This window comes from Petaurus breviceps, unplaced genomic scaffold (genome assembly GCF_028583685.1).
Source record: "Petaurus breviceps papuanus isolate PSGF00001 unplaced genomic scaffold, PetGlider_PUasm1.0 178, whole genome shotgun sequence".
NCBI lineage: Eukaryota > Metazoa > Chordata > Mammalia > Diprotodontia > Petauridae > Petaurus > Petaurus breviceps.
The window spans coordinates 22,284,413-22,307,810 of NW_027185777.1; the positions used below are offsets into that span (position 1 = coordinate 22,284,413).

The 23,398-nt window shown below is 40.9% G+C and overlaps 1 protein-coding gene across 27 annotated transcripts in view; it reads left to right on the top strand.

Moving 5' to 3' along the window:
* The window catches only part of SVIL (supervillin), a 267,203-nt gene that overhangs the window by 219,642 nt on the left and 24,163 nt on the right, over positions 1 to 23,398 (top strand). For all 27 annotated transcript variants that reach the window (XM_069086415.1, XM_069086412.1, XM_069086418.1 and 24 more), the window contains 11 exons: positions 2,356 to 2,445; positions 2,532 to 2,618; positions 3,712 to 3,889; positions 5,366 to 5,538; positions 9,396 to 9,551; positions 11,767 to 11,903; positions 12,387 to 12,534; positions 12,685 to 12,830; positions 14,740 to 14,915; positions 20,081 to 20,225; positions 20,633 to 20,909. In XM_069086415.1, coding sequence (XP_068942516.1) covers positions 2,356 to 2,445; positions 2,532 to 2,618; positions 3,712 to 3,889; positions 5,366 to 5,538; positions 9,396 to 9,551; positions 11,767 to 11,903; positions 12,387 to 12,534; positions 12,685 to 12,830; positions 14,740 to 14,915; positions 20,081 to 20,225; positions 20,633 to 20,909 — 1,713 coding nt within the window. The remainder of the gene's footprint in view (positions 1 to 2,355; positions 2,446 to 2,531; positions 2,619 to 3,711; positions 3,890 to 5,365; positions 5,539 to 9,395; positions 9,552 to 11,766; positions 11,904 to 12,386; positions 12,535 to 12,684; positions 12,831 to 14,739; positions 14,916 to 20,080; positions 20,226 to 20,632; positions 20,910 to 23,398) is intronic.

Below are 23,398 nucleotides of genomic sequence, written 5' to 3' on the forward strand. Positions count from 1 at the left end.
GATAGATAGATAGATAGATAGATAGATAGATAGATAGATAGATAGATAGATAGATAGAAAGAAAGATGTGTGTGCGTTTATATAATTTGCATAGAGTTGGTAGATAAAGCCGTCGGAGTGGATGAGATTGCCAAAGCAGAACATGTAGTGAGAGAAGACAACTATAGACACATGTAGAAGGCTCTAAGCCAGGAAGTGGAGTTGGCAAAGGAGACACAGAAGGAACAGTCAAAAGAGGAGAACCAGGAGAGTTCTTTGTCGTGGGTATTTAGAAGGTATATTTGAAGAAGCAGAGGCCAAGAAGCAATTTCACTGGAGTATCAAGAAAATGATACTGCAAAGGGTTGATGCAAAGATGGTAGTGAGGAAGTAATGGTGATGAATTTAGACTGCTCTTTTTAGAAAATTAGCAGTGAATGAGAAGATAAAAAATGGTACAGAACTGAAAAAAAGTGTTAAGAGTTAAGAGAAAGTTACCCAGGGTAGGAGAGACCTGAGCATGTTTGTAGATTGAGGGGAAGGAACCGGTGAATAAAGAGAGACTGACTTTGCAAGAGAACGACGAAGGGATTGTTGATAAAGCAACTCCCGTGGGAGCTGAAGGAGTAAGGTGGGAACAGGTGAGAAAAGGTTCGTTTTGGCTGGAAGAAGAGCTGTAAGACAGGAAGGAAGGACAGGCAATGTAATTGGAAGGATCTAAGGTGTGGAGGAGAGAAGGTTTTGAAGTATGGAAGTCAGATGGCTTCTACTCATTGATTTGACACTATGAGCAATAAGGTATTAGAAGCACTAGAGAAGAGACAAATAAGACACTGAAGATGCTTACACTATAGTAAAAGTAGATCAGATGTGAAGAGATAGATACGCCAGCATCTGTGATTTCCTCAACGTGGAGATCAAGGAAGGATTCGCTGGGGAGGAGGCATCTTCTCAGTAAAATGGGAAGCAAGGTCTTTACACCTTGTGGCTATAAAGTGGATGGGGGAAAGGATGCGTGCCACACTTTGTAAGGAGGGAGGCAAAACGTGCAAATGCTATGAGATAGGCATTGTGTGTATGTGCGTATTTAAAGACTTATTGGTGTGTATTATTGTTCTTTTTTTTTAAAAGCCTACAATTTTAATCTTTATCCCTTGATCCATAACTGCAAAATCCTCATCTCCAGCTGGGAAAGCAGGCTTCAACCACCAGCTGGTGGGTCTCACTGCTGCTGCCCTATTCATTGGACAGTAGGGGGAGCTAGATCAGCAGGTTAGGTACCACTTTCTCCCATTCTGCAAGTTCAAAATGAACAGCTTTCCACAGCTGCTTTGGAAATCTGCTTTCCGATTCAGTCCTCTTTATTAGTTTGCAAAGCTAATGATCTCTGCATTAATTAACGCTTTTGATTGTCTTCTAAACTTCCTCATAGGGCCTGGAGATCTACTGCAGGATATGGCGGGTCTAGAGTGCTAAAGACCTCTGGTCCTTTGTATCCTTCCAGAAAGCTATAGTTAGTTTTTTGTTTGTTTTTTTCCACTAAACCAAATACTTTGCATTTCTTGGAACCTGAGGAAGTTTTGTTTTGTTTTTAAATTTTTATTGAATTCATCAGATTAACACATTTACATGTCAAGAAATGCTTTCGAGAGAGAGCATGAAAAACCTTTACACACACATCATACCTTAGTGTTTTTCCTTATATCAGTTGATTTGTAGAATGTGCTCTTGGGATTATCAGGGTGGATAAGGTGAGAGCAGCTGGTGGTTGACTTCCCCTCAATAAAGAGCTAACCATCATCTGAGGGACCGTTGACTAATTTTTAAATATCCTAAAAGTGAGTGGCACTTATGAAGCATAAACAGTGCTGCATTTGCAAATGAGTTCTAGTAATTCAGCCCTTTATTTAAATATTTAATTTCTTCTGGGTATGAATCTTCATGACCGTGGAGGTTTTCTAAAGCTTGTTCCCTGTAAATGGGTTACTGACTTCTCTTTTTGACACATCTTCTATGTGTTGTTGCTTTTCTGCTGAGGAAAAGCCGCCTCATATCTTGGAGTCATAGATTTAGTGAGATTAGCGATCATTAAATCTAACCCCCTTTTATGCAGCTGAGTGACATGCCCAAGCTACCCCAGAGAGGGGGTGCTGGAGTCAGGATGCAAACACTGGTACCCTGCCTCCAAACCCATGTTCTTTTCATCACACCATACTGCTGGTCTTTACATTTATCAGCAAGTTTAGGCAGTCTTGTGGAGACTGGATAGTCAGGAAGACCTGAGTTCCAATCCAGCCTCAGGCCATTACAGCCACTGACATATGTAAGTTTTAAGAATCCAGCTGCCACATAAAATAATCCTTGCTTGTTCACCAGGTTTGGCATCACCTACGGCCATAACGCCAGTAAGCTCCCCCTTCAGCAATCGAATGAAGGGTACCACACCAATCTCCAAACCCCTTGAAGGTAAGGAACCAAAAATGGCTGACGTGTTTTAAGTGAAAAAGCCAGCAAGTGAATATTGCCTCATCTGTGCCTTCTTTCTTTCTCAGATATAGAAGCCAAGCCTGACATGCAGTTAGAGTCTGATCTGAAACTAGACAGGCTGGAGTCATTCCTTGGGAGACTGAATAACAAAGGTAAGTAACAGAGGCTCCACGGGGAAGCCCTTGGCTTTGGGTCCCATACCTCTCCCCAGCTGAGGTTGGGGGGGAGGCACACAGACTTTTCAAATCTACTTTTCTTACTTTCCCATTTTCCTCTGGTCCCCCCCCCCACAACTATTGACACCCCCTTAGAGAAGGAAGCACTGCCTTTCATTTGATCAAGATGAATCCAACATTTAGCATAAAGCAGAAAGTAGGTTTAGAGCAAAGGTCCTTAACCTACCTTGTCTGGTGTCCTGGACCCTCTGGACCCCTGCTCACAAGCAGGTTAAAGACATACAATACATGCAGAGGGTGACAGAGGAAACCAGTGTTCTCAAATACAGTTATCAAAAATTATTTTTTAAAAATGCATAGACTCTAGGTTAGGAGCCTCTGGTTTAGTGGGTGAAGACTGAAAAGAGCAAAGGAAAATAGACTGAAAAAACCACAATCAACTTTCTCTGCATTTTATGAATGTTTTTGAATCTAGAACTTAACCTTTAGATTTGCTCTTAAAGCTTTGGGTCATCTTGAATCTAAGATCTGAGACTTAGTTCCTGTCATTGGCCTCCTTTTATGTAGTGGGTGCGGGAAGAGGTAGGGAAATACATGTTAGGTGGCTCATAGGGTTGAAACAGCAACATTTAACATCAGTTTTATCAGAGAACTTCTTAACTAATAAAGGCACACCGCGGCAGCATGTTGGCACAGTGGATAGAATGCTGTGGTTGACTTCAGAATTCAGATCTGGCTTCAGCCACTTGCTAGCTGTGTGACCCTGGACAAATCATCTAACTTCTGCCTGCCTCAGTTTGTTTCTTCCTCTGTTAAATGTGGGTTGTTTTGAGAATCAAGTGAGATAATAATTTCAGAATGCTCATTAGCACACTGCCTGCATGCTGTACAAAAGCTAGTTGTTGCTGTTGTTGTCTATCCATTTTTTTGAATCTGGAATTTTTTATTTACCTTGGATGTCAGGAGTGGGGACAATGGGAGGAATCTTTAAAATATTAAACCAATATGTTGGGGAGGGGATTTTTTTTCTCTTTTGCTCTTTATAAACTCCAATTCCACTCTGTTTTAGTTGGTGGTATGCAAGAAACCATTCTCACTGTTACTGGAAAAACTGTCAAAGAAGTGATGAAGTTGGATGACTATGAGACCTTTTCCAAGTTTTACCGCAGCGTGGACTCATCTATGCCTCTAGGAAGAGTGGAGCTGGACGAGGACTTTGATGCCATTTTTGATCCTTATGCTCCCAAGTGAGTTTCGTTCTCTGCATCTCTTCCTTCTCTCTCTCTCCCCTCCCACAGTTCCACCCCTTCTACTTTCTCCCACTTTTAGGTGAAAATTTCTAAATATCAGAAAATCATTTTCTAAGCAAAATAGGGCCCCATAATAACCCTGTTTGCCATTTCTTGGAGTATGATAACAGTACAGGTAAACGTGCCATCTAGAAAGCCTTATATACCCCAAGTTAGGACAACCAAGCAGATTAGTCCTATTCCATGGCACCAGCATACAGAATGGGGTTCTCTCTGGTGTTATTTCCACAGTATGGCATCCTTGTTATTGTTTTCAGATTTGGGACAGGAATAAACAGTCTTCTGAAAATGCCTTCAGTAGATATATTGAATTCTGTGATTTCATCAGTGATGGGAACTCCCAGTATGGAAATTACCTCAAATAATACAGATCAGTGACTTTCCTGTAACTTAAAACCTCAGAGCTGGAGATGTTGGGGTATTCTCAGGGTCACACAGTCAGTATGTGTCAGAGGCAGGTTATGAACCAAGGACTTCCTGACTCTAGCCCTTTACCCACTAGGCTATGCAGTTTCTATAGTTCTAGGAGGAAAAAAAAATTGGATTTCATGAAACCAGATCAAAATCAAGTCGAAAATCCCTAAAGAATGTTCATCCTAGGGGCAGCCAGGTAACACAGCGAGTAAGAGCACCGGCTCCAATGTCAGAACGACCTGGAGATGGAATCCCAGGCTCAGACACTTAGCACCCACCCAGAAACACCTGGCCGTGTAACCTTGAGCAAGTCACTTAACCCCAATTGCTTAGGGGCGGCCAGGTGGCTCAGTGAGTAAGAGCACCGGCTCCAGTGTTGGGATGACCTGGACCAAATCCGGGCTCAGATACTCAGCACCACACCCAGAAATATCTGGCCGTGTAACCTTGAGCAAGTTACTTAACCCCAATTGCTTTAAAAAAAAAAAAAAAGAATGTTCATCCTTTTCCAATTATGAGCTAGAATCTTCTAGTTCTAGATCTAAAATAAATCTCCAATCCATCGGAACCTAGACCCCTAACCACAAGAAGTAATTTAATTCTAATGGAAGATAGCTTATTCTTCAATAATTAAAACTCATCGATTTGTTCAACAGTAGTTTGGGCACTTTGTGAAGTTGTGTTTCCCCTTTCACCAGTGGTATTCACTCAGCAGCTGAAGAACCGTCTCTCAGGATTGACAGGGAAGGGTTTCCTGCATTGGGTGGTAGCCTAGTCCAAAAATAAGTTGCCTTCTAATGCTATGATTCTCCTATTCCATAGGATGGTTCTAGGGTAATAGTAGAATTGTAGAAATTATGGAAGAATGGCAGGAAGTGAAAGGGTAGAAAACACTAGCACTGGTGGAGCCAGTAACCCTCAATACAATGTTTTCCTCATTAAAAATGGAGGTCAATGATAGTTTTCAACTAAAGTAGCTCAATCTGCTTTCCTTCTTAGACTGACTTCTTCTGTGACAGAGCACAAACGTGCTGTTAGGCCTATGCGCAGAGTTCAGTCTTCAAGAAATCCCTTGAAAATGTTGGCAGCAAGAGAAGACATTCTTCAAGAATATACCGAACAGAGATTAAATGTTGCTTTCATGGAGTCAAAGAGGATGAAAGTTGAAAAAAGTAAGTGACTAATTGGCATTGTTTAATTCAGCCCAACAGTCATCCATTAAATACCTACTATTTGAAAGACACCCTGCTAAATGTTGGGGTTACAGAGGTGGGAAAATGGTGCAGTCCATACAGATAGCTTATGGTCTAACAGGGGATATAACAGTACACAAATTCATGTGGCATAAGGTAAAATGTGATTGGAGCAAAAGTTGGCCAGGTAAAGTGAAATAAGAAATCCAAGGCTGAAGAGAGCATTAAGAGGAAGGGCTTTATCAAGGAGGTGGTTGACTGAGTTGGGAGGGGTTTAGTGAAAGGGAGGGGTTTCAACAGCTAAGGATTAAGGAGTCTTTTCAAAGTAAAATGAGTGTCAAGAAGGTAGGATGGAAGTTAAGAGTAACCAGGGAATAAGTACAGTTTGGCCATATGTAAATATGTAAAATATATTAAAAAATATATAAAATATATTTATAAATAAAATATATAAAAAATAAAATTTTACATAAAAATGTAAAATAGAGAGAGAAAAAGAAGTAGTAGGAGAGAATCCTGGGCAGGTGGGTTGGAAGGGCAAAGGGCCCTGAATATCCTGGTCAGAAACAGACAGTAGGGAGCCAAAGGGTTTTCAGTGACGTGTTTATGGTGGTGCATTAGCAAGATGACTGACAACAGTGAAGAAAACAGACCTGGAGGTAGCATTGACTGGAGACAAGGAGAGACCAGTGAGGAGCCTTTTATGATAGATATTGTAGAGGAGAAAAGGTTTAGGTCTGAACTTTGGTGCTTGCAGTGTGACTAGAGAAGGACAGAACAGAAAAAGTCAAAGATGGGGGGAGTAGCCAGAGAAATGTGAATGTTCAGTGTTAGAGGCCATTGTGAGATGAAAGTGTGTGGGGGGGGGAGGGGTGGTAAATGCTAAATGCTAAAGGCATCAATAAAGAAGCCAACACATAAGGGGCGGCCAGGTGGCTCAGCGAGTAAGAGCACCAGCTCCAGTGTCGGGATGACCTGGGATCGAATCCGGGCTCAGACACTTAGCACCACACCCAGAAATAACTGGCCGTGTAACCTTGAGCAAGTTACTTAACCCCGATTGCTTAGGGGTGGCCAGGTGGCTCAGTGAGTAAGAGCACCAGCCCCAGTGTCAGGATGACCTGGAGATCGAATCCTGGACTCAAACACTTAGTACCCACCCAGAAACACCTGGCTGTGTAACCTTGAGCAAGTTACTTAACCCCAATTGCTTAGGGGTGGCCAGGTGGCTCAGGGAGTAAGAGCACCGGCTCCAGTGTCGGGATGACCTGGATCAAATCCGGGCTCAGATACTCAGCACCACACACAGAAATAACTGGCCGTGTAACCTTGAGCAAGTTACTTAACCCCGATTGCTTAGGGGTGGCCAGGTGGCTCAGTGAGTAAGAGCACCGGCTCCAGTGTCGGGATGACCTGGATCAAATCTGGGCTCAGATACTCAGCACCACACGCAGAAATAACTGGCCGTGTCACCTTGAGCAAGTTACTTAACCCCGATTGCTTTAAAAAAAAAAAAAAGCCAACACATGAGAGTTCTTTGAATAGAACAGTGGATCTGGAGGTAATTTTGAAGAATTAATGAAGACAGTGATGAATTCAAAGTAGTGTCAACTACTATTTCTAGACATTTGGAAGCGAGCAGGAGGACAATAGCTTGAAAGAGTGGTAGGATCTCAAGGGTAGGAATTTTTAGAATAAAAGTAAAAAGCATATGCTGCAAAGAAAAGATAAGTAGAATAAAGGAAATGAAATATGGGAAGGAACACAGTCATAGAAAAGACTGGGCGAGGTAGAATTGGAGGCATAAAGGGAGAAGCTAACTTTCAGCAAGGAGGAAGGCCTCTTTATTCTCTTGAGTGTAGAGGGAAGAAGACCAAAATGCAATTTCTATTTCTTTAAGAGAAACAGGTTATTGTAGTTATCTCAGTTATTTGATAAATGGAGTAGAAGGATGATGCAGGTTAGCTACTCTTATATAGAATATAGTTGTCATCTATTGACCACCTGAATACATACATATATAATTATGTGTTGGGAGTTACACATAGACTTTTCTTAGCATTGCTATGATTAATATTATCGTGAAGGAGTTTGCATTCCGTAAGTACATATTAATTGATAATAGGGCAAGGATAAAGCAGGTATAAACTTGTCAAGAGGACAGGGGAGAGAGACCAGCCTGGAACTTAATGTTTGCCATGGAAAATCACAAAATATACAATTTTAAGAGGTAAATAATATTTTGTGTGTATTGGGGGAAGGTATTTATTTTTGGTCATTTAACCTTTTTTTTAAGCTCTGTCAAGTCCCAAACCTACTACTAATTCATCACCTGATCTTAATCAGAGGAAATTAATTTGATCTTTCATGAGAAAATTACCCCAAAAAAGCCTTGGCATTGCTAAAATTATTTCCAAGATCCATTTTCTCTTTAACTATGGAACGATCTCAGAAATTATAAACCTTCCGAAACACCTGACAACAGTTCATGTTTTTCAGAGATCCTCAATTTCTGAAGGACCACAATTGTCATGATGACTTGCACTCAGACTTAGTTTACCTTCCAATTTTTATTCAATCAGATATTTGTTAAATCTTTACTACATACAGGGCTCTCTAGTAGGTGCTCTAGGACTTGGTAAAAAATAGTTCCTGCTCATAAATAGCTTATGTTCTGGGAGATAAAACTGGTAGGCATGAAAAAACATTATTTCCTTCCTCAAATCAGTGCAAAAAAAATTGGAATAAGACGTATTTGCCTTGTGGGTTTAGAAGAAATAACTAGTCCTAGCTATCGTGCTCAGGTAAGGTGGGACTTGAGCTAGTTCTTAAACATTGGAAATTTAACTGGGGGCTGGGGGGAGCATTACAGGTGGAGAGAATGAGGTGACCACATCCTGCCAATCCTGTTTTCTCACTGTGTTTTTTTCTGAAGCTCACGTGCCTGATTTTATGAAGCTTTTCATAGAAGTAAATTGTTAGGTGAAAGAGCTGAGATTTCTCTTTAAACTGCATAGAAAGCCAATTTCAAAACTGCTTGTGCTATGGATTGTTTGCCAAGTAGTACTATATTCCCTCAATTTCAGACATGAATCCCAGGGAAGTATTTTTCTGAATTACACATCGGAAAAGTCATTCTCACTAATGCTGAGTTGGGAAATCAAGGCGTTCTTGGCACCCATTCTGTTCTTCTAGAAAAAAAAAAAGATTAAAATAAGCCCTTGCTTTGTGATATCTGGCATGTAAATGTGCTGGTTTCCACTAGAAAACTCAGCATCTTAGAAATTGAAATTTTGGGCCTGATTATAAAGGACCTCAAGGGTAAATCAGCCTGTCCTTTTGCTTCTGGGAAAGAACACAAGTAAAATGTCCCATACAAACTGTTTTTCTTTCTTATTAAAAAAGCCTTCGAGTGAAAAAGCTTTACCAGCTTTCCTGTAGACGTTGTTCCAGCATCCAAAAGCCATTAGCAATGGTTATGACAGCTTTCAGGGGAATTGGAGCAAATTAGTTTTAGCCCCTCTCCACTTTATGTTGAAGTGGTTGGCCAATAACGTCACTCAATTTTGGCTATACACAATGAGGTGTTATGCTTGTCAACCAGCAGTATGGGCTTTCATAACCTGATTTAATTCTTAATTTGATAGTCAAACATCAGGATAGAGAGCCCATCAGAGATAGCACCTTTTCAGAGACAACACTAGAACAATAAGGCAGTGACTTAACTGTGAACCATTTCTAAATGTTAACTCAGTTTCAAAATGTAAATGGCCCCATCCCTACCTCCCTACCACCAACCTTACTTCTCTTCTTGTTTTTTCATGCTCCATCTACAGTGTCGGCCAACTCGAATTTCTCAGAAGTCGCCCTTGCTGGGTTAGCTAGTAAAGAAAATTTCAGCAGCGTCAATCTACGGAGTGTCAATCTAACAGAACAGAACTCCAACAACAGCGCTGTGCCCTACAAAAAACTGATGTTGCTACAAATTAAAGGTATGTGCACCTGGGTGTCTAAGCAGAGCATGGAAAGATACTGTGTTAAGTCAGTCTTCCTGTGGCATTACAAGTCTCTTCCTGCCCTCAGGAAGTTACCTTACATCTGTCACAAAGCAGGAGCTGTCATTCAGGTCAGTAGGTATTGATTGAACTTCCATGGGGATGTAGTCATTGACCTTGTGGATCCCCTGATCAAATATTATCCTAGTGTCTGGAGAAAGGCACAGCAGTGGGGCAGGAAGTTTCAGTCATTACAGTAAAATGTCGGAATAGGGAAAGGAAACACTTCAATAACAAAGGAAACATTAGCAGTATTTTTGTCAAAAGGACTGAAATCCCTTAAAACCTTCTTAGAACATTATGTTAAGCAGTAGGGAAATAATGGAAGAAAATAGTCTCTACTGGAGCAACTCATAGCGTAATATATGTGAGGCATTTTGCAAATTTTATTTTTTATTTTTTTTTAAGCAATTGGGGTTAAGTAACTTGCTCAAGGTTACACGGCCAGTTATTTCTGGGTGTGGTGCTGAGTGTCTGAGCCCGGGATTCGATCTCCAGGTCGTCCCAACACTGGAACCGGTGCTCTTACTCACTGAGCCACCTGGCCACCCCTGAGCAATTGGGATTAAGTAACTTGCTCAAGGTTACACGGCCCGGTGTTTCTGGGTGGGTGCTAAAGTGTCTGAGCCCGGGATTCGATCTCCAGGTCTTCTCAACACTGGAGCCGGTGCTCTTACTTGCTGTGCTACCTGGCCACCCCCATTTTGCAAATTTTAAAGAGCCATTTATCCAATCCCTTCCACAGATTTCAGTCTGTTGTTGTTTAGGGGGTTTTTTTCCGGTTGAAGTAGGGAAAGAATAAGATGCTGATGATAATATCTAGCATTTCTACAGGACTTGAAGGTCTGCCAAGGGGTCTAGAGAGGTTCTGTCATGCAGCAGCGGGGTAGCGCTGTGCATTGGAGATGGCAAGGAGCTAAGCAGATTGCCCAGGGTCAAACTCGAAAATAGTTTTTGAATATCAGAGTTCAGATCCGGATCTTCATGCCTGCAGGTCCAAGACTCTCCACTGTGACACTGCATCATCTTCCATAATCTGTAGGGAGAGCATCTTGCAAACCACAAAGCATAAAATTCTAGCTACTAGAAATGGGCAGGTGGCTAGATAGCTAAAGCCTTTATTAAACATTCTGAGATACATATATTATGTGCTATCATTGTTGTTGTTACTATTCTATTATTATCCATAGTGGTTTGCTTCTATTTTCTTCCCAATTACCATCACCTTGATTTACCAAAATGATTTCCTTCATGACAGGTGACAGCTATTGGTAAGGGACTTCTGTTTCTGAGTTCATGCCCCTAAAACCATATTGGCGTAATCTCTGTTATTTTTTATTAAGGTTTTGTCTTTTTTTTTTATTTAATTTAACAAACACTTATTTAAAACTTATCATACACAAGATACTTGGGGTAAGAAGAAAAATCTCACAATCTTTGTTCTTGAAGGTATTACAAAATAAAAAGAGGGGTAAGAAATTTATATGCTATAACTGTATGCAGTTACTCATGTTAACTATCATTCAAGTCAGAGTAAAAAGGAGAAGTTCAAGGTGCTTCGAGAAATTTGAGAAGTGAGTTCTATTCAATTGGGTCAAGAGGCAGGCTTCCTGGAGGAGGCAGCTCCTGATTCTGGCCAAACCCCTAACAGTGTGCAGGAGGTGAGGTTGGAAGCCACCTTCCTGTTGAAGTCGATGCTTTGTTAGCAGTTCCAGAGAAACTTCCCAGTCAAGGGGGAGGGTTCCCTTCTGAGCAGGAGGCTGTGAGATTCTGTGTCTAGTGAATCTTTGGTGCCTCCTTGGACCTTTGGGCCCCCCTCCCTAAGCTGACACTGTCATTGAAAATGGCACTTTCTCATGAATGATGTTCTCATCAGTGTTCCAGGGGAGAAGCTCTGATATTCATCAAAACGAGCATGTGATATCTCAGGCACAGGTGAACATAATGTAGTGTAACTGCAAGTCCACCGGGCTGCCATTTTAATGTAATCATGTTTCCACTCCTCTGGTGGGGGGTGGGGAGTGGGGAGAGGATGACTAATGGCAAATGAAAAGACTAGGAATGTTTATAATCAGGAATACTTTCATTGCAAGATGTCATATAAGATAGTATTGCTGCATGAGGGCACAGTGAACTTTTATTTCACGTTTAGGAAGAAGAAATGTACAGACGAGATTAGTGGAGCCACGAGCTTCATCGTTGAATGGTGGTGATTGCTTTCTCCTGTTAACTCCTCACTACTGTTTCCTGTGGGTAGGAGAGTTTGCAAATGTCATTGAGAAAGCTAAGGTTAGTATCCTAACAAAGCATCTCTTTTATACAGGAAGAATTGTCTGGCACTTGTAGAAAACTATTAGAATGTTTCCAGGATACGGAGTGGCCCATTAAGTCAGTAAAGGCTAGATAAGTTCTATTTCCCTGAATCCTTTCCATGAAGCATGAAAGCTGGAATGCTATAAGATAAATACAGCATCCTCAGAAAAATGTTTCACATTCATGCCAAAAGGTAGAATTCTGAATTGCAGAGTTTCCTCTTTACTCCAGTGTAAAAGAGAAATACACATGCCTATCAACCCAAAGAATTGGGACACCTGGTACTTCCCTCTAGTTTTTGTTGTTTTTAGTGAAAATAGCTTTAAATGACCAACATTCTTAAGGCCTCTCTGCTCTCAAGACTGCCCTTTCACACGCTCGCCTTTGGTCTGATCTCAGTGTGTACAATTACCCATAGGAATGACCTATTCTATCAGGATAATTATGTTAATCTCTTAGGCATCAGAGCTTGCAACTCTAATTCAGACGAGGAGAGAACTCGGCTGTAGAGCTACTTATATTCAGACCATAGAAGAAGGAATAAATACGCATACCCATGCAGCAAAAGATTTCTGGAAACTCCTGGGTGGCCAGACGAGTTACCAATGTAAGTGTTAATTCTGTTTTAGACTCTGACCAGACTGGAATCCCTTCTGTCCTCCTTCCCCTTCTGCCACCCAGTAATCCTCCCAAACTCCTCTTTGAAATAACTCTAATGTGAAATTAACCATTCAATGATGTGTTCTTCTCCCTAAAGCTGCCGGAAATCCAGAAGAAGATGAATTGTATGAAACTGCCATCACAGAAACTAACTGTGTTTATCGCTTAGTGGAAGATAAACTTGTTCCTGATGACTACTACTGGGGCAAAATACCCAAGTGTTCGCTTCTGCAGCCGAGAGAGGTATGGGCAGTAGCACTGGGCCAGCCCTCTTGTATAGACTATATTGGCAGCTTTTAAAACCATTTTTTAAACTTCTTAAAGAATTGTTTTTCCCTGGATTCTAACAACCATTCCATGTCAGCCTGATACAGAGGAAACCAAGAATGTTCTATTGCAGGGAAGTAGAGCAGTAGTAGTTTTACTTTTCTAATTCATCTAAGACTTAATTTATTTGTTGGCTCAGCCCCTTGGTTTGGCTATTAACATCAGTCATATAATTTTCTAAAGTATATTTATTCATTAGAAAATTGAAAGAAACATGTGTCGTGTACATATATACACACACATGCATTATATATATACATTTTATTTCTATATTTTGTTACATGTATTTTTATATGTATATATTTGGGGGGAAGTTAGCAACTGCACTGGTAATTTCATCCATTTACAAAACTTAGTTTTGAAACAGCTGGTGAAGGTGGCAGAGTAGATGAGAGCATTGTACTCGGAATCAGGAAGACCTGAGTTTGAGACCTGTCTTACTAGCTGTGTGACCCTGGGCAAAGTACTTAACCTCTCTCTGCTTCAGTTTCCTTGATTATAAAATGGGGATAATGACAGCAGCTATGCCATAAGGTTGCTAGAATGCCCTTTATAAACCTTCAAGTGCTATATAAATGCTAGCTATTTGTAACTTATAATAGTAACACTGTTGCCTGGCAACAGGTTAAATGACCTGCCCACAATCATTCAGCTGATACATGTCACAGGCACATCTTGTGTCAAATTCTTCCTGACTTCAGGGCCAGTTTTCAATGTACTATTATATACTTACTGCCTCTCCTGTTTATACATATATGAGTGTGTACATATGTATATTTACGTGAGTATGTATATGTACAATTTCTAACATGACCCATTGATTTGTCAATAGCAGATATCTATTAGATGTGTGCCTAGCTCTACATGCAAAAACTACATAGAGTACACAGTCCCTGTCCTCGAGAAGCTTAAATCTAGGGAAGGGATGCAAAAGTTGGATAAGTTAGAGCTAAAGAAAAAAGGGAGGCAGTGTATAAGCAAGGACCAGTTAGTATGGGGAGGATGTTGCCAGCTCCTGGTTAATGCAGATAATGAAACTCATGAAGTGATTATTTTATTCAAACTCACACTGCATAGTTCCACTGGGCCAAAACAAATGAGTACATTTTGCATAGTTATGATTTCAAATAGTGCAAATCCAAATACGTGCGACTACTTCATGGGATTCATTATTCACACTAATTGGGACCTGACTGTGCAGATACCTTTAGGAGTTAGACAATGGAATGCTCAATATGACTTACATTAGTCAGGGATAGTGTCCAAGAGGAGACGTAGCTTGAGCAGAGTGTGAAAAGGAGGAGAAATTTTGGTTTGTTGAAGATGAAAGAGGCTCTATAAGGTCAGAAGGGAAGAAATTGAATGAACCCATAGAACAGAGAAGTCAGCTCACATGTTATATGTATACATTATTCATTTATCAAACTAACATTTCTACTAAATACAAAGATGAAGACCTGGTCCCTGCCCTCAAGCTTCTATCTGATAAAACCCCAATAGAAAAAGTAACTGGTAGAAGGTAGAATATGTAAGTGCCCATCAACATGATAGTATTGTCAAATAGGGACTAAGAAAACCAGTTCAAGGAAAGGACTTGTAAATGTGGGAGGACACTGTAAAGGATGGAGCTGGAAGGAAACAGAGGGTGCATCGGAGGGGAAAGGAGATCAAGCTTAGCCCCACAAAAGCAGCTCCCGATAGTTATGGTTTTGTTCAGACTGTTCAAGCAGACGATGTCTCATCACACAATAAAAATGACTGGTTAAGCTCTGAACAAGTGAGTCCTCTGGAGAGGTCAACAGAATCTTTTGTTTCATTTTCACAGGTCTTAGTGTTTGATTTTGGCAGTGAAGTTTATGTATGGCATGGAAAGGAAGTCACATTAGCACAGAGAAAAATAGCATTCCAATTGGCAAAACACTTGTGGAATGGAACCTTCGACTATGCCAATTGTGACATAAATCCTTTAGATCCTGGAGAGTGCAATCCTCGTATACCCAGGTACTGTGGCAGCATGGTGGCTTGGCTATAGAGGGGCATGCAGTCATGAGTGGGTTCCATTTTTCTGCATCAGTCTCTTTTCACAATTGGTCGTGAGGTGGTATGCAAATCACAGCCTGATCACTATGTGACAGCATTGTTTCAAGGTCTGAAAAGCTAACCCTGTTTTCAGGTAATCATTTCTTATTGTTTTCTGGAAGATGTTTAATGACCTCTTTTCAGTTTGTTGCAATGAACCAGTATTTCCCACCTGCAGCTTTCCAGCTGTCAGGAAGGCCAGGGAACAGTGCTGGTTAAATGCATCTGATAAGAAAATGTTCCAGTATCTGGGATTCAGTGACTGTGACTTCTTGATCTGAAGTACAAGCAACATAAGTCAAAATTCCCTCTTAATTGCTTTTTTAAAAAATTTTGCTAATATCTTTTAGGTTGGTGATATGATCACCTACATCTTCCAGTGTATTCTCTTCTCCCATTTTCAGAGAGCCATCCGTGATAACAAAAAGAAAAGGGTGGCCCCTTGGCTGTGATTCTGTCAAAGAACCACATTTGAGGACCTAGAGGACCAAATGTGGCCTCAAGGCTGCAGGTTCCCCATCCCTGAAACACTGCCACTGTCTTTGCCTGATTCTTGTGGTGCAATGTACTATTTTCTTCACTTTTAATTCACTAATTACCCCTGCCACTACAAACTCTACTGTTTCCCTAACTTTCTTTCATAAGAACCTTGGCCTGTACACATGACTCCTACCCCACTTTGAGACTTATGCTCTCAGATTCCCAACTGCATTCCCCTGACTAGCTTTTGTTTCCTATATAGAGTTCTAGCTCTGATCTCAGAACAATTTATCAGTACATTATTTTAATTAATTTAGTAAAATTTAAAATTAATTTTACTTCTAAACATATTATTTTTCATTTATCTCAAGATACTGCATATCTCGTCAACCCTTTCTCCAAGTTTATTCACCCCCTGATGTGATACTAATTTATACCATCTTGAAAAAAAGAACAGTTTTTTAGATCCACAGGTAGAGGAAGAGGAAAGGACACTATTAGTGATTTAATCCAACCCCTTATTTTATATAACAGCACTGAGACCCAGAGGACATAAGCAATTTTCCCAAAGCAACACAGATGGTTAGTTAGCTGGGACTGCCTTTTAGGGCTGTGGTTTCCCTGGGTTCTACTAATGTCTTTTACTTATATTTTAGACCATATATATATATTTTTTTTTAAATAAGACTTCTATGTGGTAAAGGTTCTTTTTTATTTTCAGAACACACATCTGTGCCATTTGCTGTCCAGATTGTGTTAAAGGGGAAATTGTTCTAAAGTTCATGCTTTAGTCTAGGATTTTACATCTTTAGAAGTTGAAATGTACTTTTGAATATAGCACCCAGAGAAATATGGGTGAAGATGTTTATGTGTATATATTCAATGAGCTAAGAATCTAATAAAAGTAATACTTCAAAAGATTGACTAATGGATATCATTAGAGTGTTAAATTTTTGTTTGTTTTGAATTCTACATGAAAACCTATAGAAAATTCCCATGGGACAGGATGCTTACTATCATTTCTATCAATGAAATTTGCATCTCAGTTTTTTATTTTGTTTGTTTTGTTTTGGCTTTTTTGCTTTTTGGAGGGAGGAGGGCAGGGCAATTGGGGTTAAGTGACTTGCCCAAGGTCACGTGGCTAGTGTTTAGTGTCTGAGGCCGTATTTGAACTCAGGTCCTCCTGACTCCAGGGTCGGTGCTCTATTCACCACGCCACCTAACTGCCCTTGCATCTCAGTTTTGCAGAGGACTGAGGAGTACTAGCTAAGTGTCCAAAGAGGGTGCAGCAGTAGGGTGACCATCAGGTATTTAGAACAGAGCATGCATTAGGAGCACAAAAGAAACTGACTTTTGTAGATGCTTCCTGCCTTTGAGATGCTTGTAGCCCCACTGGAGAAAGATGGTGAACATATGGAGTAATAATTAACAGACCATCTAGGACAGAAGATGAACAATAGGCTCAGAATTAAATAGGGAGAAGAGAATGAGCTAAAATGCCACTTGGGCAACTTTGAAGTACTTTCAGTGACCCAGCATCGCACCTTGGGTTTTTTTACACACTAGTTTTCTCCTGTTGGTACCATATGACTAGAAACCAGAAAAGACCCCAGTGCTAGAGAAGTCAAAATCTCAAGTTTTCCAAAGGGCAATGGATGCTGTAAGTGGGCTCCAGCATGGAACCATTGCTAGCTGGCTTATGAGAAGTGGCATTCAAAAAGGACATCATCAAGGACAGTGTGACTAGAAAGGGAGAAATAGCCGATGGATAGTGTAAATGCCACGCAGGAATCCACAAAATACAGGTTAAATTTAGTGGTTTTATTAGTTTTAAGTTATTAAAGCCCGAAGTTACATTAAGGCTTTTGGAGAACCTCAGTATTAAAGAGAACCAGAGATGGGCCTTCAGCATGTTGGAGAGATCCTCCATAGTGCGAAGTGTCAGAGGAGTCTCATCAAGATAAGAAATCCTAGAGAGACTCTCAGCTGTGCTAGGCGAGAGTGAGAGCACGCAGATTCATCAATGTATAACCTTATGTTTGCCAATATAATTTCCGCTTTTTGTAAACTAGTAAGAGGCTTCTGGGAATCCTTAGCCTAGTCGGCCAACTCCTCTTGACTTTATTTTAAAGAAAAAATTAAACTTGGCTGCGACTCTCTAACCCCACGGCTGTGTGGCGTTGTTTTGCATTCCTTGCATTGTTGGGGCCACTGTCAGTTAAGATTGATCTCTTCTAGCATGGTGCATCTGTGAATCAAATGACTTCTCGCTCCCCAGTCTCCCATCTTCATAGATCATTTCAAGGGGATCCACAGGACAATTGCTTCATCACAATGTATTAGTCACCATTCTTTTTTTGCTGCTTAGTTTCGGGGTATCACCCCAACAGCAGAATGGCAGATTGTGCCAGGTGTGTCTGTAATTTGCCTTATTTATATGCTCTTATCTGATGCCTATAGCTATGATTCATGGATCAGATTGGGGGCTAATTTAAATGTATTGACTATGATATTCTCCCCAAGATTAAAATTTGGCTTACAAAAAAATAATGGTTTATGTTTCCCAAAGTGATGAGTCTGTGGAGAAAAGTCATTTGGATTATTAAAGAAGTAGGTCCCTAGACTATGAACTGTGTGCCTAATTAAAAATAAAATTAACCTTAGATTTTCTAATTACAGTGACATCATTTTAAATTTAGAAGAGACTTTAAAAATTCTAAGTAAAAATCTTTCATTTAATGAATGGGGAAACTGAGGCTCAGGGAAATTAAGGGACTTGCCCCAACTTATACATCTAATTATTGGAAGACCTGAGACTGAAACCCTGGTTTCTTTCCTGGTAATGGGTCATTCTACTATACCATGTGATTTCTTCCCCACTAACTAGTGCAGAACCTTGAGAAATAGAAGTTAAGAAAGCACTTGCCACTTATTCTTAAAAAGTGAGCCCAACCCAACAAGTGGCATCCTAGATGTAAAGGACACCACCACAATGAAAAAGCACAGTCCCTCACAACATTCTTAGTTTTGGCCATACACCTGAGTTATTGTTCCTTCTGGAGACTTCTTTTCCCATATGACAACCTTGCTTTGTCTCCCCCATCCACTAAGAATGTGAAACGAGGTTTGAAAACAGATGGCCACTGATCATGCTACATGGGTCACAGTGCTGACAGGAGCCATCTCAACCAGACCGTGGGGATCAGTGATGTCTGCTGAAGTCCTCTTCCAGTGGCTCGTTGTTATGCCTTGTAGTTGACTCTGGGTTTTCTTTCTTTTTTTTAATAGTTTATTTTTATGCCTTAGAGTTGACTCTAGGTTTTCTTTCTTTTTTAAAATAGTTTATTTTTAATATTTCTTTTTTCTTAATTATTGAGCTCCAAATTCTCTCCCTCTCTCCCATCTTTCCCCCATCCATCAAGAAGGCAAGCAGTATGACGTCAGTTATACATGGGAAGTCATGCAAATTAGAGACTCTAGGTTTTCAAAGACCATTCCAAAGGAAAATAAGATCTGATAGGTCTTGCCACACTAGAAAATCTGTAGAGCATAGGCCCAGAAATAGGTTGTATGCCTGTTATGAGAAGATCAGACTAGCTAAGGACAGAAAAGCTCATCCCCAGAAGTGTGACCACCAGTTTATTGATGCCTATGGCAACTCATGCAACCATCTACCAAGACATAGAGGGCTTAAGATCTGGGAAGTGGAGTCAGGCCCACACTGATGAAATACCAGATCTTTTGAAGAATTGAAGACAGACATGGTGAGAGGCTCAACTTTTTCCAATAACTAAAGCCAAAAGGTTTTGAAGAATTAGAAATATCTGTAATTGAAATATCTATAATTTCTAATTCTTTAAAGGCAGGACATTGATTGTGCCAGGAAAATCACCTAGTGTGCACATCACCACATCTTATTTCATTCCTTTCTTTTCCTTCTTTCCCTAACATGGGAGAATCAGACTGGGAAAATAACTACTTTCAAAAGAGCTTTAGTGCTCATTTTCCCAGCCTGACTCTTTCCCATGTGAGGGCAAGAAAAACAAATCCTTAAATGCATAGAAAGTTAGGATTGCTCACATTGCTCATATTCATCTTGCTTTTTCTTAGTTTTGCTCTCTATTCCTTTTGTCTCAAATTGCCTTTCCCATGGCGTTTGAAATTCCTTAAAAGTCTGTTTTGTTAAATATGAAAATAGACTACATTAGAGCTGCAAGGAAAGATCTCACAACCCATGTGCACTGGAGGATCGCTAAAATACAGTGCAATAGAAAATGGAATTCATCATAAACTGGATCTATTTTTAGGTTTCAACCAAAGGGACCCCTTCCTGGAAGTACCCAAGAAATCTACCTTTCACATGGTCAGCATTCCATAGAAACTCAAAAGTGCAGCATTGGAGCTGAGCTCCTGGGTCATGCTGGCAAATGCCTGTTCTGTAGAGCAGGATCTTGTGTGTGGGTGTCACCGCTCTTGTTATCCAAGTGTGGGGTTATTGGTGTGGGGACTTCACTGATTAGTGGTAAAAATAAATATTAGTTCTCTCTCTCTCTCTCTCTCTCTCTCTCTCCCCTCCCATATCTTCCTTATTTGTCTTTCTTACACAGGAAAGGACAGGGGCGACCTGATTGGGCAATATTTGGAAGACTCACTGAGCACAATGAAACTATTCTCTTCAAAGAAAAATTTCTTGATTGGACTGAAATGAAGAAGCCTTCCGAAAAGAACTCCAGTGAGCTCACCCCACAGAAGGTATTGTGTTTGTCCTCATTTGGCATTTGGGGCGTTGTTTATTCCCCCTGAAGGGAGGGCAATGAAGCTGAAAATGTTCCCTCTCAGGTTCTCCTTGTAGAACTATAGAGAAGCTTCTAATTATGTACAGATTCCAGGAGATGAAATCTGTTTCCTTGCTGGGCCCTCCCAGCTTGATAATGAGGAAGCTGCTTCACAAGCTTTGCCTCTCTGCCCTTTGGTGGTACATTGCATCTCCAGGCTTCCGCTCGTTAAAGGCCAAGGTAGCACAACAAATATATTGGGATGAAGTGTGAAAATGTCTTCAGATGCTGGCCTGAGAACAGGTGAAATGGTACTGAGTATGACAGGAGACCTTTCTGTAGAAATGTGGGCAAAGGAAATGCCACATCTCTGCTCTCTTGCAGGAAGAGTCTAGATCTGAGGTGAAGGCCTATGATGTGATGCTGATGGTGCCAGTGCCCCAGGTGACTGTGGGCACCATCCTGGATGGAGTCAATGTTGGCCGTGGCTATGGACTTATGGAAGGGGACGACAGGAGGCAGTTTGAGATTACCAGTGTTTCTGTGGATGTCTGGCACATCTTAGAATTTGACTACAGTCGGCTCCCCAAACAGAGCATTGGGCAGTTCCATGAGGGAGACACGTACGTGGTAAAGTGGAAGTTCATGGTGAGCACTGCAGGTTAGTGAACTGTCATATCTTGTTCAAGCTAATAATCCCCTCACTTTAACATGGATGCTGAAAACAACACCTTTGGGTGTGAAATTTCAGATTTGTGTGATGCCTTATCCCTAGCAGGAGAGGGACCAGGTAACCATCCTACCATTACTTAGAGGGCCATTCCCTTACCTCTTAAGAGTAGTGGAGGGGAAATTCCCAACAGCTTGGCAGAGCCAACAATCTTTTTCCAAAACCTCTCTTTAAACAGGATTCAGCTTGTATATTTGATTCTCCTCTTTTTTTTTTTCTGTTTAACACTGGTTTTCTATATGTGTGTTTAAATTATGTATCTGTGAATTTTATTTTGTGGCTACATTTTAGTTACTAGAAAGATTGTAAAAGTATAATCAGCCCAAATTCAAGTAATTTTTTTTGGTCTTTTTGGAGGGGGGAAGGCAGGGCAATTGGGGTTAAGTGACTTGCCCAAGGTCACATGGCTAGTAAGTGTGTCATGTGTCTGAGCCTGGATTTGAACTCAGGTCCTCCTGACTCCAGGGCCGGTGCTCTCTTCACTTCACCACCTAGCTTCCCCTCTCAAGTAATTTTAAATCAAAACTATACTCTGAACAAGGCAGCATGGCAGAGGAAGACTACATGAGGATGGGAAAGAAAGCAGTGGATTTGGAGTCTGGGGACTGGGTTCAAGTCCTGACTCTGCTACTTGTTATCTGTGTGATCTTGGGCAACTCCCTCAGATTCTTCAGGCCTTCGTTTTCCCATCTATAAAACAGAAACAGTACTTTCACTACCTCACTTTGAGGGTTGTAGGGAACAAATAAGATAATATATGTGAACAAGCCTCGGGATCATTCTATGCTTATATAATGTTATGTATATATACACACATAATGATAACTTCCATTCTGCTCTATTCTTATTATAAAAAGGCTCTATAATAGTGTCATTTTCCTTTCTCAGAGGATGAGGCATAGTAACAATATTTTGTTGGTTTGGTAGAACAGATATTTTTGCAATAATAATTGCTGACATTTATCCACCAAGTTAAAGTTCACAAAATTTTTAATGTGCATTATAGCAGTTGGATCTCTCAGTAACCCCATGAGGTATGAATTCTGTAGATATTATCCCCACTTTACAGCTAAAGGAAGCTAAGACTCAGGAATCAAGGAGCTTGCTCATGACCACCTAGCTAATAAGTGTTGGCTGCCAGATTTGAACCCCAGTTGTCCTGGCCTCAAGCCCAGCCTTCTAACTACTGTGCCTCACTGCTTGCTTTTATAGTCAGACTTCACTTCTTGTAAGCCACTGTCCATAGAACAATTGCTATAATCAAAGGTTATATTCTGTTTCTACCATGAGTGAAGAGAGAAAAAAGAGGCCTGAACTTTAGTGGGACTCGATTTTGTTATGCCATCAAAAGCAATTACTTGAAACTTTTGTCATCTTTGCCCATCCTTATTTCTTTCATTCAATAGAAACATGTGTTCAGCACCTCCTGTGTTCAACACCTGGGTTAGATACAAGACGAAATGCAAAGTTTAGACAAGATATGTGGTCCCTGCCCTCAAGGTGTTTACAGTCTGGTAGAGGAATGAGACACAGCCACAGATAGCTATAATGCACAATGCTGCGTGATATGTGCATTGAAGAAGTATGAAACAAAATGCTACATGAGGTCTAAGCTGAGGAGGTCATTACTGACTGGGGTGGAGTGGCAGGGGGAGTGATGAAGAAGGGCTTCGTGAAAGAGGTGATAGCCGAGTAGAACTGGGTAAGAATTAAATAGACAGGTGAGAGAAGACATTCCAGGCTTAGGGAGAGTAAGAGGAAAAGTGTAGACATGCAGGGAGAGTATAGGGCGTGTCCTTAGGGCAAAGCAAAGTCAGATTTAGTTGTAGTGAAGTACGAGTGGAAGGGCATGATAGGAAATATGGTTGGGAGTAGAGGGTGGTGCCAGATGGTGGAGGACCTCAGAGTCTCAAGAAGAAAAGAAGGAAGCAGCCAGGACAGAAGAGGAGCAGGCAGGTAGGAGTCCCATCAGGGAAGCGGCATGGTATCTCTGAAACCAAAGAAGAAGCAAGTACCCAGAAGCAGGGGGTGGATCAGCGTGTCAAGTGTTTCAGAGAAGTCAAGAAGAATGAAGGCCGAATGAATGCAATGGATGTGGTCATTCAGGGCTAGCTCGTTGGTTACCTCAAAAGAACAGTGTAAGGGGGGGAGGTGACAAAACTCATGAGGGACTTTCCGTGGAGGATGGTTGGTGAAGAAGAGGCGGTCCTGAGCGTCAGCAGCATTTTTCAAGAAGTTTCCTTCAATGAAGGAAAATTGAGAAATAGGAAATTAGGACCTGAATGGAATAGAAAGGGAAAGAGGAAGCTTTTAATTAAAGGATTAGAGAGACTTGAAGGGAAGAAAGGAACAAGCATTGATTGAGTACCTACTGTGTGTCGTGCGGTGTGCTAAATGCTTTACAAATTCTACATCATTTG